The sequence below is a fragment of the Aegilops tauschii genome, chromosome 3 (assembly GCF_002575655.3).
Source record: "Aegilops tauschii subsp. strangulata cultivar AL8/78 chromosome 3, Aet v6.0, whole genome shotgun sequence".
Taxonomy (NCBI): Eukaryota; Viridiplantae; Streptophyta; class Magnoliopsida; order Poales; family Poaceae; genus Aegilops; species Aegilops tauschii.
The window spans coordinates 190182885-190196210 of record NC_053037.3 but is presented as its reverse complement, the minus strand read 5'-3'; the positions used below and the strand labels follow the sequence as shown (position 1 = coordinate 190196210).

Here is a 13326-nt window from a genome sequence, read left to right as displayed (position 1 = left end):
GATTAGGAAGAAATCGAGGGAGGCGGGATAGGATCGATCGGGATTAGGAAGGAATCGCGCGCTAGGGAGGCGGGATGGGATCGTTCGGATCTATCCTATAGGCACGAACGTTTGGAACATATCGCTGTCCTTTTTAAAATTGCCGATGAAAGAAAAATAAATCGCGTACAAGGGGCCACGAACCCATGACTCCTAGTGTGCACCTTCAATGCACTAATCAACTCAGCATGAATTATTTGTTGTGCTACCGATGGAAACATAACAGTTAACCTTGTTAACTTGTATGTGAGCCAAATAACCATTTTTTTTCTTCTGTTCTTTTCTGGATTTGCATTAATGTTTTCACAAACACTTCAATTGGGGTTGCTATTCATGTTGGTATTTGTTAAAAAAAATCTTCTTTTGTTTTTCTCTTGCATGTTCGAGAGGAGGGGGGGTGTTGTTGGTAACAGACACACGACATACTTGATAACTTAGGCAAACACCGTGGTAACTTTGACCAGGAGGGGGGAGTTTTGGAAACATATCGCGGCTAACTTTGTTGTAAAATAACACCGTAATATACGTACCGCGGACATGATAACTTAGGTACAAGCACTGCGATAACTTTTTGCTCAGGGAAAAAAGTTGTTGAATATACTCATGTGTGTAGATAGTATGTAGATAGTATGGTAACAAGCACACCACATACCTGATAACTTAGGCAAACACTACGGTAACTTTGACCGGGAGGAGGGAGTTGTTGGAAACATACCGCCGCTAAGATTTGTGTAAAATAGCACGATAATATACGTACCGCGGACCTGATAACTTCGGTACAAACACTGCGATAACTTTTTGCCCAGGAAAAAAAGTTATTGAATGAACCCCCGACAACATGTGTAGATAGTATGGTAACAGACACACCACATACCTGATAACTTAGGCAAACACTATGGTAACTTTGACCGGGAGGGGGGAGTTGTTGGAAACAAACCGCCGCTAACTTTTATGTAAAATAACACGGTAATATATGTAGCGCAGACCTGATAACTTAGGTACAAACACTGTGACAACTTTTTATCCGTGGAACAAAGTTGTTGAGTGCACCCCCGACAACTTGTGTATAAATAATATGGTAACAGACACATGGTGGACATGATAACTTAAACACAAACACTGCGGTAACTTTGACTGGAAAAAGAAGGTTGTTGAAAACATAACCCCGGTAACCTTTTTGTAAATATCATGATAATATATGTATCGTGGACATGATAACTTAGGTAAAAAAAAAGGGTAACTCAAACATGAGGAAAAACTTGTTGAAAATATAACTCATTAACCTATGTGTAAATGGCATGGTAATATACGCAACACAGGCCTAATAACCTATGCACAAACACACCGGTAATCTTGATGGGGGAGGAGTTGTTGAAAAACACACCTTCATTAAGTTATTTGTAAATAACATGGTAAAACGCACACCATAGACCTTATAACCCATTTACAAATAACGTGTGTAACTTTTGGACATGGGAGAGAGATTGCTAAAAAAATAACCCCGCCGACTTCTCTATAAATAATATGGTAATATATACTGCGCATGCGTGGTAACTTACTTATACCGAGGGTATGTTTTCTTAATAAGAAAACCTAGTATGACATCGACTTTTTTGTCATCTAGTGCATGCATACATATGCATGTGGCAAAAAGTTGGAGATACCATTTTTATGCCCCGGTAATTTATGTGTAAATAGGGTGATAACTTATGTCTCAAAAGGGTGATAACTTACATAGCACACAGTGGTAATTTTTTACCAAAAAAATTCGACGAAACATATCGGTATGGGATCTAGTTTCAAAGCTCTTGTCGCCGCATATTTTTTATGTGAAAACAATATTTTGATTGGACTGACATTTTGAGTTACAAAATATTTTGAAGTTTTCAAATACAAAAAAATCTAGAGTGATCTCATCGATTTTTTCTTACATGCATGCATGTGATTAACCTTGTCAATTAGTGTGATACATACGCACATGCATGTGGAAGAAACAACGAAACATGCATGCACTCGACTCGCATGGCTCGCTTCAGCCAATATCCGAGGCGTTCGGGTCTGATGTTAAGAAACATAATGTTTGGTAGTTATAAAGGTCTAATTAATTTATGTACAACATGCAGTGATAAGTCTGATTGAAGAAAAAAAATGTTCCAAATATTCTCGGATAACCTATGTGTAAAAAGTGTGGTAAGTTACGTATAACAGGGCTGATAATTATTTAATGTAAAAAATAGTTAATTGAGTTGGTTAGAGCGCCCGGTATCTAGAGTAGAGATCGTGGGTTCAAACCCTTATGCATGTACTTTCTTTTCTTTTCTTCACTTTATAATTGTGACTTGGAAGGATACAGTAGTAAATAAATATCAAATAGCTCAACTTCCCTTCTAGAAGCAGAAGCCGTCTAAGATTAGTTGGTCACCAGAATAGCCCCTGGCATGGGACATCGGGGCGACTCCCACTTCTAGCAAATTTTTTACCATGCTAGAAAAAATAGGAAGACGTGGTGGTAACACGAAAACAAACTGAGGGCTGGACTTGTTCGGATGTATAGCTAAGGTCCGAAAGTTAGGAAGTTATCGCAGTCCAAACTTATTTCATGCATTTTGAGCGGACCTTTGATGATGCGGCATGTGTGGTGAGGTGAAAGGTGTGCATGAAATCAACTAATAATGGAAAACTTTTTCTCATGCATTAGTGGTGGGTCTTTGATGAGATGGTATGTGGGCGTGTTGAGATAAATAGGATAGTGGGGATCAACTTATGTACTCCCTCTGGTCCTTTTTACTCTGCATATTAGATTTGTCTGAAGTCAAATTTTGCTTAGTTTGACCAAGTTTATATTAGAAAAATTAACACCTATAAAATCTAATAAATATAATGTGAAAATTCATTCCAAGATGGATCTAATGTTATTGGTGTTGTTATGTGAATGTTATAATTTTTTGTATAAACTTGATTAAACTTTGAGTATATAGGATGAGCTGCTACTATATGTTATTGTGACACGTTTACAGCGCTGAGCGCGGCCCGTTGCGGTGTGTCAGGGATACTTGGTCAAACTTTAAAGAGTTTGACTTCAAACAAATCTAATATGCAGAGTAAAAAAAACCGGAGGGAGTATATAGGATGAGCTGATACTAGATGTTGTTGTGACACGTTTACAGCGCGCTCCAACTCGCAGATGGGTTTACCAAGGCATTGACGTTCGGACTTGCAACATCTGAACCTTAGTTCATCAAAAGTTCAGCATGAGAGACGTGTGCACGTATAAGCTCGAGATAACACCTATATACGCTTACCCATCTTCCTTCTCAATTGACACAAATTTGATGCCTTGTTGTGAGATGCCAAACGCCAGGCAATAATATGCGAAGGATGATGCAAGCTGAGACATTTGTGGCGCAGTAAACTAAATATTTGACCATGCTAGTTTTGTGCATTTCTCTATTCGCATCGATACCAAGTTTTCGACCACAGTGAAATCTAGGCAGGATGAAGTAGGAACTAGCAGGGCCGTTTCAGCTCAGGACAAAATCCCAGCATCCCGCCGGCCAAATCACAGAAAAGATAAAAGAGGATATAATCCACAAACTGGAGTGCTACGTTCATTACAGTGATAAGTTACTTTACCCACATCCAGGATCCCTACCTCACGGACAAGATACTACTTCACATTTAAGCCCCACCAAAACAACTCAACCAGCAGGTACTAATGGAAACCTGCCATCTCTCACCCAACTCTGTTGGACACCGTCTGGTAAATGGATTTGAGCTGAGTATTCCACTTATCGATGGCTTGATATTTCCGCATTCCCTTTGACCTGAATAAAATTTGCAAATCTCAGAACTTGCTCACGAGGAATATGTCAACAAAGTAAGGAGGTGGGAGTACACACCTGTCACCGCATTCTAGCAGCTTGTTCACCTGATCTATGTGGCCCTGGACACGGTTGTCCAGAATCAATGACACCAAGAGCTGCTCAACATCCTTTTCTGGGACATTTAGCTCCTATAAACACAAACAAACAGTTGATGTTACAATGAACTGCGTCTTTAGCCACTAAATACAAACTGTTGATTGATGTTAAGATGAACAAAATGTCACACATGACATGATTTACAAAACTGTACTTCCATGCTGCAAAAGAACTGCAATTACTTTGCTATATTTAAGTGCGCACATTTGTTATGTTTTGAATTGAACTGGGGATGGTTTAGTTAACAAAGAGAACTAAAGAAATGATCAACCTTCATGCTGTATGTCATGTAACCCCTTTAAAGCAGAACAAGCACATAAAGTATTATTCATGTTAATTTTGTTATCACCATAAACTGCATGTGTTCATCTGATGGAGAACAAGCACATATTGTGCATATGAAAAGTGAAATCTGGCTAGCAGAGTGTGGATATGCTGTAAAATATTCACCTGTGAAATGAATGGAATCCTTATTCTTGTGTATGGCTTAATGAGCTTGAGCAGCACTTGAGTTCTGATGTTCTTCAATAAGTCCTCAATGTAATTACGGATAAAAGGATCATCCATTATTGTTCTTCTATTGCTCTGGCAAAAAAGCACGAAAATTACAATGGAATCAGTGTGGAATCAGTGAACCACAAAATAAGAGTTTAGGATTGTGGCAGACAAGGAAATGGCATAGCACTGACCTTTAGGATCTTCTCGAATTCCATGATGTCATTCTTCTGGTATGCTGCAATCAAGTTTGTCATTGCGAGGATTTCAGGATCATTTTTGTACCTGCAGAAATGGAAGGAGTTACAGAGAGTAATGAAAATCAACCTACAAGACCTAAGAGGGTGTCATCAGAAGTCTTACGGCTTGGCCTCTTGTCCATCAAAGGGATTCACTTCAGACTCCATCAACATATTGGCAAGAACAAGATATCTAATTCACAGCAAAAGGAAAATTATGATAGTTATCACAAAGAGTTATACAAAGTTATGAGTTATGACAGAGAAGATGTGCTTATGATAGTACTTGAGACACTGGATTCTCCGTGGATTGCCAGCTTCATCGTAGTTTTTGAATGCTTCAAAGAAATCAGTCGCTGCGTCCGCCCACTGCCTCTCAGCCATGTGCATCTTCCCACCACATTCACGAATTATACCCATAATTCTTGGATGAGGTATTGCTGATTTAATAGAAAGAGCCCTCTGGTACAATTCCTGCAACAGCACACAGTTCAATTCAGATGGTGCGTTTCATTCTGACACACACGATACTACAAAAAGAAGCATAATTCTCAATAAGATTAATGCTCTTAAGCTAATGTTGCAAAGAATACAAATGATGCATATCACAATTGCAGGTTTCAGGTTACAAAGCTGAAAAAAGAACCCATTTTCTCCCATGACCGGTGATGTACACAAGATATTACAGTCCTGAAAGCTAAGCATATTTCCCTTAAGCGAGAAAAAAATTATAACTCTATCCAATCGCAGATGACAATGAATGACAAATACCCCCAAAAGAATCAGCCAATAGTTCAGAATCCTTCGATGAAACAAGCCAATAACATCTGAACTTTGTATGCAATCACATAGCATTTAGCCGTGCCCACATAATGCTTTACAAGAAGATGGCACAGCGAAAACACAATTGCACACAACAGAAGAGTGAAAGTTTTCTAACAAGTTAAGAAACAATAATGAAGGTTCACAAGAACAGATAACTAACCTTCAACTTTTTGTTGTTTTTTGTTTCAGTGTACATTTGAATCTCAATAGCATAGACTTCTAGAAGTTGTGTGCCTTTCTTCTGGTCATCAGAACCATCTTCCTTTTGGCAAGACTTATGCAGCTCCTTCAGTATCTGTCAGTAAAAGGATATGTGAATTAAATGCATAAAGACTAAGGAATGAAGGAAGCAAGTAATCGGTAATGACAAGAACATATCTAAGCACCTTGCTCATGCGACCATACTCCCCCATGTCGAACCAGATTTTGCAAAGCTTCAGATTTGTCTTAAACCATAATCTCTGCACAACAAACAATGATAATACATGAAGACCAATCCTTTGGTAGATCATGATATTTTTCTAGTTTTAATAATACAACAAACCTAACCTCATTTTTTGCCTCTTCAAGAGCTTTAAGTGTTGTCTGGTAGAACTCTTGCAGAAGATTGAAGTGCTGACTAGCAGATCCAGAAACAAAATCCATTATGTTGTTTATACATTTCTCACTGTAGTTACGTGTCACAGCAGATTTTATGTATGTCAACATCTCTCTGTAAGCATCCATCATTTCTTTGTACTTCCCCAGCTTATAATAAAGCTTCACAGTTTGTTTAAGAGCCTTGAATCCCCTATGAACATATATATAATTAAAAGATAAAAATTAGACACCTCAACATAAATGTTTATTTATGCAACAGCTAAATTCACTGAGGAAACAGAGTGGGTGAAGAGTGATAATTCAACTAGACCGATTAAATAATGTCTTTGTGACTTCACTGGAAGCATGGGTCAAGGCACTCAATTTTACAAAGTAATGTCCAATTAATAGAAGGACAATACCAGTCCTGACCAAGAACTGCCTGTAACAGGCACTGAACATGTCAACAATAGCTTTCAAGGAATTGACCAATAAGCTAACAACTAAGCATGCAAAGTGTTCAGTATATTAAGATGGTAGAGTTCCACTGACTCCTATATGAAAATTTTAGCTGGTTTTCTAGCATTCTATTTGCTGCCTCTTTTCATTTCTTCAATCTGTCGTTAATCTAACTGCTACTAGCCTCAGCTAGACTACAGTGACCTGAAAATGGACTCCCACCAAATAAATTATGAATAGACGCACCGAGGTCCTCAGGACAAACTAATAACCTAATACATCGCATAGTTTAAGGTTGTTTCGCATATCTTCTGTTGCTTAACAGCAGCTACTGCCTAGTGAAAATAACTGATTAACAAAATAAAAACATTCATCCTAGAGTGTAAAAGCTTCCAAAATCAAAAAAAGAAGTAATTCTTCAGTAAGAGTTCCACTTGCGGCACAAGCTATTTCATATATCAGGCTAAGTCCCAATGACTCCATTTTATGACCTAAATTTATCCACAACCAACGCTTGGTCCTAACTGATAGGCCCAGAATACATGTGACAGCTTGTGGGCAAAGCATATAATCTACACACCCAACATCTTAGTGCCTCAAGCTCCAACCTTTAAGGATAACAGATAGTAGCACATATATCAGATAGGACACTTTATAGACTTGAGCATTCATATTGTGATGGAGCAAACATAGGGAAATTGCAGATAAAACAGAATAGTGCATCGGAATAGGTAAAAATGCTTACCATTCCGCCTTTTCAGGCTCCATGCGAACTACAGCATCAAAACCAGCAAGTGCACCCTCCGGGTCTGTCTCAACCATACCTGCAAAGGATACTCATTCAACATCATACCATGCAGCAACATATGCATAACACCATCAACCACTAGAATGTGTTACATTAATGAAATTGTAAATTTGCTTAAATTTCATAGATAAATAAAATAAATAATTGTATATTGCCTAAAGTGCACAAAATAGGACAACCATAATCCTAGCATTTAAGTTCTGCCATATTAAAAGACCAGTCAAAAAAAACTTGGTTTCCATTTAGAGTAAGCTGCTATTTTATTTTGATCCATCTACTAAAAAAAGATGACCACGTGTTAAGTCCCTTACATGTAGAAAACAATAAAATTATCCTAACCCAAACAATCTTTCATATATAAAATTATCCCTTACATGTAGAGCGATGGGGAGAGTGAACAAGACAGAGAGAGGTTGGGTGGGTTCTGTGTGTGGCAGGTGTGTGGGGTCCACCCTGACGACTGAGGTGACAATAATCTCTATCTCCTCTCTTTTCTCTCTTTGCACAGATCTCGATAGCAAGTAGTGGGTGGTGGAGACAGCATTAGCCTAGGTAGTGGTCAAAATCAGATATATTATCTAACTATGTGTGTGTGCGTGTGCGTGTATTAAGGTAAACAAATAAACTAATAGAGTAGATGCGAAATATGACAATAGTATAAACTGAACACAGTGATGTGGCATCTTCCATTAAAAGAAGTGTAGTATATGAAAATGAAATACCAAAATACATTTGATAAAGAAACATACTTTCGTGTAAAATCAAATGTGCAGACTCAATGCATATGCATTTCTTTTTTCATTTTAGAAGAACATACAAGTTTCTTTGGAAGCATCTTCGTTAGAGTAACAAATATGTTACAAAATTGAAAATAGAATGTTTCTTAAAAGGCATCTGCCAAAAAAAGTAGAGCATTAAGCTTTTAGCAGGATCCCAGGCCTTTGCAAAAGTGGTAGGACAGCCAAGACACTGGTTGGAAGAGAGGCATCAGATTGATCACAATCAATTCTGCTTCCCAGTGTCAATGATGGCTAAAAAGATCCAGATATAGTCCTGGAGGAAAGAAATAAAGGTAGCAGGATATCGAGGAGGTGGCTAGGGCATCACAGTGGCTAGCAAGTATCTTTCCATTCTATACGACCAAGTTTCCCAAACATTTGTCTATCGCAAGCAAGTACTAGTACATACGAGCCTCTTCCTATATAATTTAAGTAGAAACACAGGAAAAAACATTTGACAAGTCTATAAGCTTAAACTTGAACTAATTCCAACCTGAGTCCAGCACATTGCACCGTGAGGGTATTTAGTCACAAATCACAAAACAAGAATCTTATAGATATAAACAACTGGCGAAATTTAAGCAGCCTAATTCAGTTAGAAGGCTAGAAAACACTACAGAATTCTCAAATCAAAGAAAGGGAATATCCTAAGAAATCCTCATAGTACCTAAGGCGTTGTTTGGATAGGTGGTATATACAAAACCAGATCTCCACAAACCAGGGAAATGGTATAAAAAACTAAAATCCTGTTTGGCAACTCCAACTAATCAGCGAATATAGAAAACTTAGCTTTCCAAAAACTCAGATTTCAGGTATATCCCATAAACACGATTTACATAAACTGGATTCCAACGGAGAGCAGAGCAAGCGCTTGCCGGCGGCTGCTTGTGGAGTCATGCAGGCCGGAGGGGACGCGAGAAGCAGCAGGCGGCAGAGTCAATTCAGGGGATGACGAACTCAGGGACCATCGAAAACCCTCGCCGGCGGCTGCGTTCAGAATTAGTGGAGGTCAGAGGGGAAGTGGCCCAAGGAAGGATCAGTGCAGGAGAGGGCGACGACCTCGGGGGCCAACAGAAGCCCTTGCCGTCGGCCGCGCGCGGAGTCAGTCAAGGCCGGGGGGGGGGGGGGGGGGGGGGGGGAGGCAAGAAATCTGGACGAGGTCGGTCGCATGCAGAGTCGTGGTGGCCGGAAGGAAGGACAGCAGCAGTCTGGACCGTGGATTCGTACGGTACGATGTCGAGCGTGGAAGTCTCGTCAATGGGAAAGCAAGGAAGGTCACGGGCAAGGTAGGATAAGGCTAATGTTTGCTATCCGAACACAAAACTCTATGTACCTAGTTTATTAATTTTCTAACCCAAACGAAGTTTTCTACAAACACGTTTTTCACAAAAAGGATAGCAAAACCGGTTTTCCTAGAAATCAGCTAAAAACTCGTTTTCTATATCCCATCACTAATCCTCAGTATCCAAACAACCACTAAGAAGGCAGGAAAGGGAAGATGTTAGGCTTCATCTGGTATTGTGGTGGTCATTGATAAATGATAACTATAAAGATGAAGACTTTTTCCATAAATACTATTTCGATTCTCTCTTACAATTTGAGCAAACAGTTAATTCAACTAATATGGAAAAACAAAGAGATGGAGGACAGATAGTTCATATACTATTGCAGAACTGAAGAATGAAGTGTGTGGCAGTCAGAATGAAACTCTTGATTAAAGCAATGAGAAGGGTAGCAGAGTCTTCCTATCCTTGCTTCAAAATATATACGAAGCCACATTGTCCGTACTTCTACGGCAGCTTGGCTTATATAAATTAAATGGTAACAGACTACCCGCAATTAACTTGCGTATCCATTAGTTGCTTGTATTTTCCTTTTAGTCGAGACAGAAGTGTTCAGCGGAACAAACTTTAGCTGTTAACTGCGAAAGAGCACGATAGGACTAAGACAAACCACACACGGGTGGGCTACTTGGCCCAACAAGCACCACACGGGCGTCAATTCGACAAACAGATTTATTCCCAAAGCAAAATTAGATTCTAGCTATTCATTTGATGTCCTTACTAAAACGCACTTCACACTTAACGGGACACACCTCGCAGCTAAACTGGCAACTGCACAGTACAAACAAAGGAGATTACCATACATCAAAATTCAAACCGGAACCCCACTACCAGTACAAAACGACGATGCACGAGGAAGTTGGACTAATAATACTCCAATCGAGGTTTCTTCTAGTAACGGGACCGCTACTCGAAACAGTGATAGGGATCACCAAGGGAAGTAAAATTGGCACAAGGAACCAAACCTTTGGAGTTGTAGTACTGGTTCTCGATGTCGACGTCTTGCTCCTCCGGCTCGTCGTCCGAATACTCGAAACCGTAGTCTTCCATGTCCGCATCTAACCATCGGCACCACGCGCACCAAGAAACAGGAAACGATCACGGAAAGAAACCCTCGTGGGAGAGAGAAACAGCGACAATCCAGACCGTGGGGAATCGAGAAGATGAAAACGGAGGGCACTAAATGCGGGGGTAGGGCTTACCTGAGCCCATGACGGCGGTGAAGAGGCGACTCGAGCGGCAATGGAGCGTCGGGGGCGAGAGCTAGGGTTTGCGAAAGAGGGGGGGTTTGCGGAGCGGAGGCGAGGCGAGGGGAGAGGGGAGAGGCGAGAGGGGAAAACGGGGGAGAGAGGGGAGGACAAGTTTTGCGAGCTGGCCCCTGGGAAGCTGCGGCTTTAAAGTAGGAGGATTGGTCATTTACGAAAGGAAACGCTTAGGGCTCCTTTGAATTCGAAGGAATCTTATATGTTTTCATATGATTTAAATCTTTAGGAATTTTTTCTATTTTGGTCTTTTAATTCATAGCATTGGATCCCGTAGAAATTATTTCTATAAAAGATTTTTATATATTTTATAAAAAATCTAACCTCCACTTCTACCTCTTTTTACAATTCACATTTGGTTTTCCCGTGGCATGAAACACCCGTTGCTGATTCTATAAAATTCAAATGGGCATGCAACTCCAATCATATACTTTTTTTTACCTGCGTTTTCATGAATCAAAGAGGTCCTTATAAAGAATATTTCTTTAACATGCACACGCTCATATATACACTCATGAACGCACGCACACCTACCTCATTAGCACTTCCGAAAGACTGAGCCGACGTATATCATCTTAAGATTGAAAAAGTCACACAGGTGCCTCCGTAGTTGACAAAAACGTCTTCAAAAAAATGCAAGCACCAGTGTCAAGACTAAGACTTGAACCTGATGAACTGGTTCCACGGCAAATGACCTAAACATTCAAGTTAGGCTTAGTTCGTGGTTATAAGAGCATCTTGACTTCTGAAGCAACTACCCAATAAATCTTTCTAATAGATTTGTTGGGTTTCACATATGGCTAGCAATAGCAGATGTCATGTACAACTTTTTCTATACTTGTTTTTTTTTCTCTGTTTCCCTATGTATTTGTGCAAACACTATGAATACATAATTTTCACATCACATAAAATCAAAAAATTATCATGCCGATTTCAACAAGTTAAATTCAATTGAACTGTATATTTTCCAAGTTCAATTTTTAAAGACAACTTCCAAATCAGACATACAACTATTCAAACAAAGCATAGAAACCAAGCATAGAGCATCACTCATGGTCATTTGCACTTCCACTCATACCCCCTAGCCCTCTCCTAACTAGTTGTTGCTTCACCATGGATAGATAGGCCACTTGGTCTGCATCAAGCCCATCGGTGCTCATGAGCATGACCTTGGGTTCTTGCTCCATCTTCTTGCCCGGTTGGGGTGAGCATTTGCCTGCCCAGTGTTCGTCGTCGTGGGGTTTGGTCGTCCAGCATGTTTTGGTGCACTCTACTATTGCACTTTATCGGTTATCCGGTGATACGTCTCCAACGTATTTACTTTTCCAAACACGTTTGCTCTTGTTTTGGCCTCTAATTTACATTATTTGAATGAAATCTAGACCGACGTTGTTTTCAGCAAAACTACCATGATGTTGTTTTTATGCAAAAATAAAAATTCTCGGAATTGGATGGGAAATTTTGGAGGGTTATTTTGAAATATAAAAGAAATATTGGAGCCAAGAGTTGCCAAAGGGGGCCCACCAGGAAACCACAAGGGCAGGGGCAGGCGGCCACACCCTGGCCGCGCCACCTGGGCTTGTGGAGCCCCTGATGTTGGGGATCGTAGCAGAATTTTAAAATTTCCTACGCATCACCAAGATCCATCTATGGAGTATACTAACAACGAGGGGAAAGGAGTGCATCTACATACCCTTGTAGATCGCGAGGGGAAGCGTTCCAATGAACGGGGTTGATGGAGTCGTACTCGCCGTGATCCAAATCACCGATGACCGAGTGCCGAACGGACGGCACCTCCGCGTTCAACACACGTACGGAGCAGCGACGTCTCCTCCTTCTTGATCCAGCAAGGGGAAAGGAGAGGTTGATGGAGATCCAGCAGCACGACGGCGTGGTGGTGAATGTAGCAGGATCTCGGCAGGGCTTCGCCAAGCTTCTGCGAGAGGGAGAGGTGTTGCAGGGGAGGAGGGAGGCGCCAAAGGCTGTAGTACTGCTGCCCTCCCTCCCCCCCCCTTTATATATGCCCCCTGGGAGGGGGAGCGCCGGCCAAGAACCCATCTATGGGGGGGGGCGGCGGCCAAGGGGGAAAACTCCCCCCCCCCCAAGTCAAGTGGGGCGCCCCCCACCCTAGGGTTTCCAACCCTAGGCGCAGGGGGGAGGCCCATGGGGGGCGTCCCAGCCCACTAAGGGTTGGTTCCCTTCCCACTTCAGCCCATGGGGCCCTCCGGGATAGGTGGCCCCACCCGGTGGACCCCCGGGACCCTTCCGGTGGTCCCGGTACAATACCGATAACCCCCGAAACTTTCCTGGTGGTCGAAACTGGACTTCCTATATATAATTCTTCACCTCCGGACCATTCCGGAACTCCTCGTGACGTCCGGGATCTCATTCGGGACTCCGAACAACTTTCGGGTTTCCGCATACTCATATCTCTACAACCCTAGCGTCACCGAACCTTAAGTGTGTAGACCCTACGGGTTCGGGAGACATGCAGACATGACCGAGACGCCTCTCCGGT

General features: G+C 41.2%; 1 protein-coding gene across 2 annotated transcripts; it reads right to left on the bottom strand.

Moving 5' to 3' along the window:
• Positions 1–3452: 3452 nt before the first annotated feature.
• Positions 3453–10934, bottom strand: LOC109739582 (COP9 signalosome complex subunit 2). Of its 2 annotated transcripts, XM_020298664.4 has the most exons (12): positions 10749–10934; positions 10512–10604; positions 7362–7440; positions 6128–6368; positions 5965–6039; positions 5739–5873; positions 5040–5227; positions 4878–4946; positions 4709–4799; positions 4470–4604; positions 3939–4051; positions 3453–3863 (listed from the first exon to the last, which is right to left on the bottom strand). In XM_020298664.4, exons 1-12 carry the CDS (start codon positions 10756–10758, stop codon positions 3773–3775), a joined length of 1320 nt encoding a protein of 439 aa, XP_020154253.1. In that variant the 5' UTR covers positions 10759–10934; the 3' UTR covers positions 3453–3772. The 2 variants fall into 2 exon arrangements, with proteins under 2 accessions (XP_020154253.1, XP_045090700.1); XM_045234765.2 differs by lacking the exons at positions 10512–10604; positions 10749–10934 and adding an exon at positions 9079–9115.
• Positions 10935–13326: the final 2392 nt, after the last annotated feature.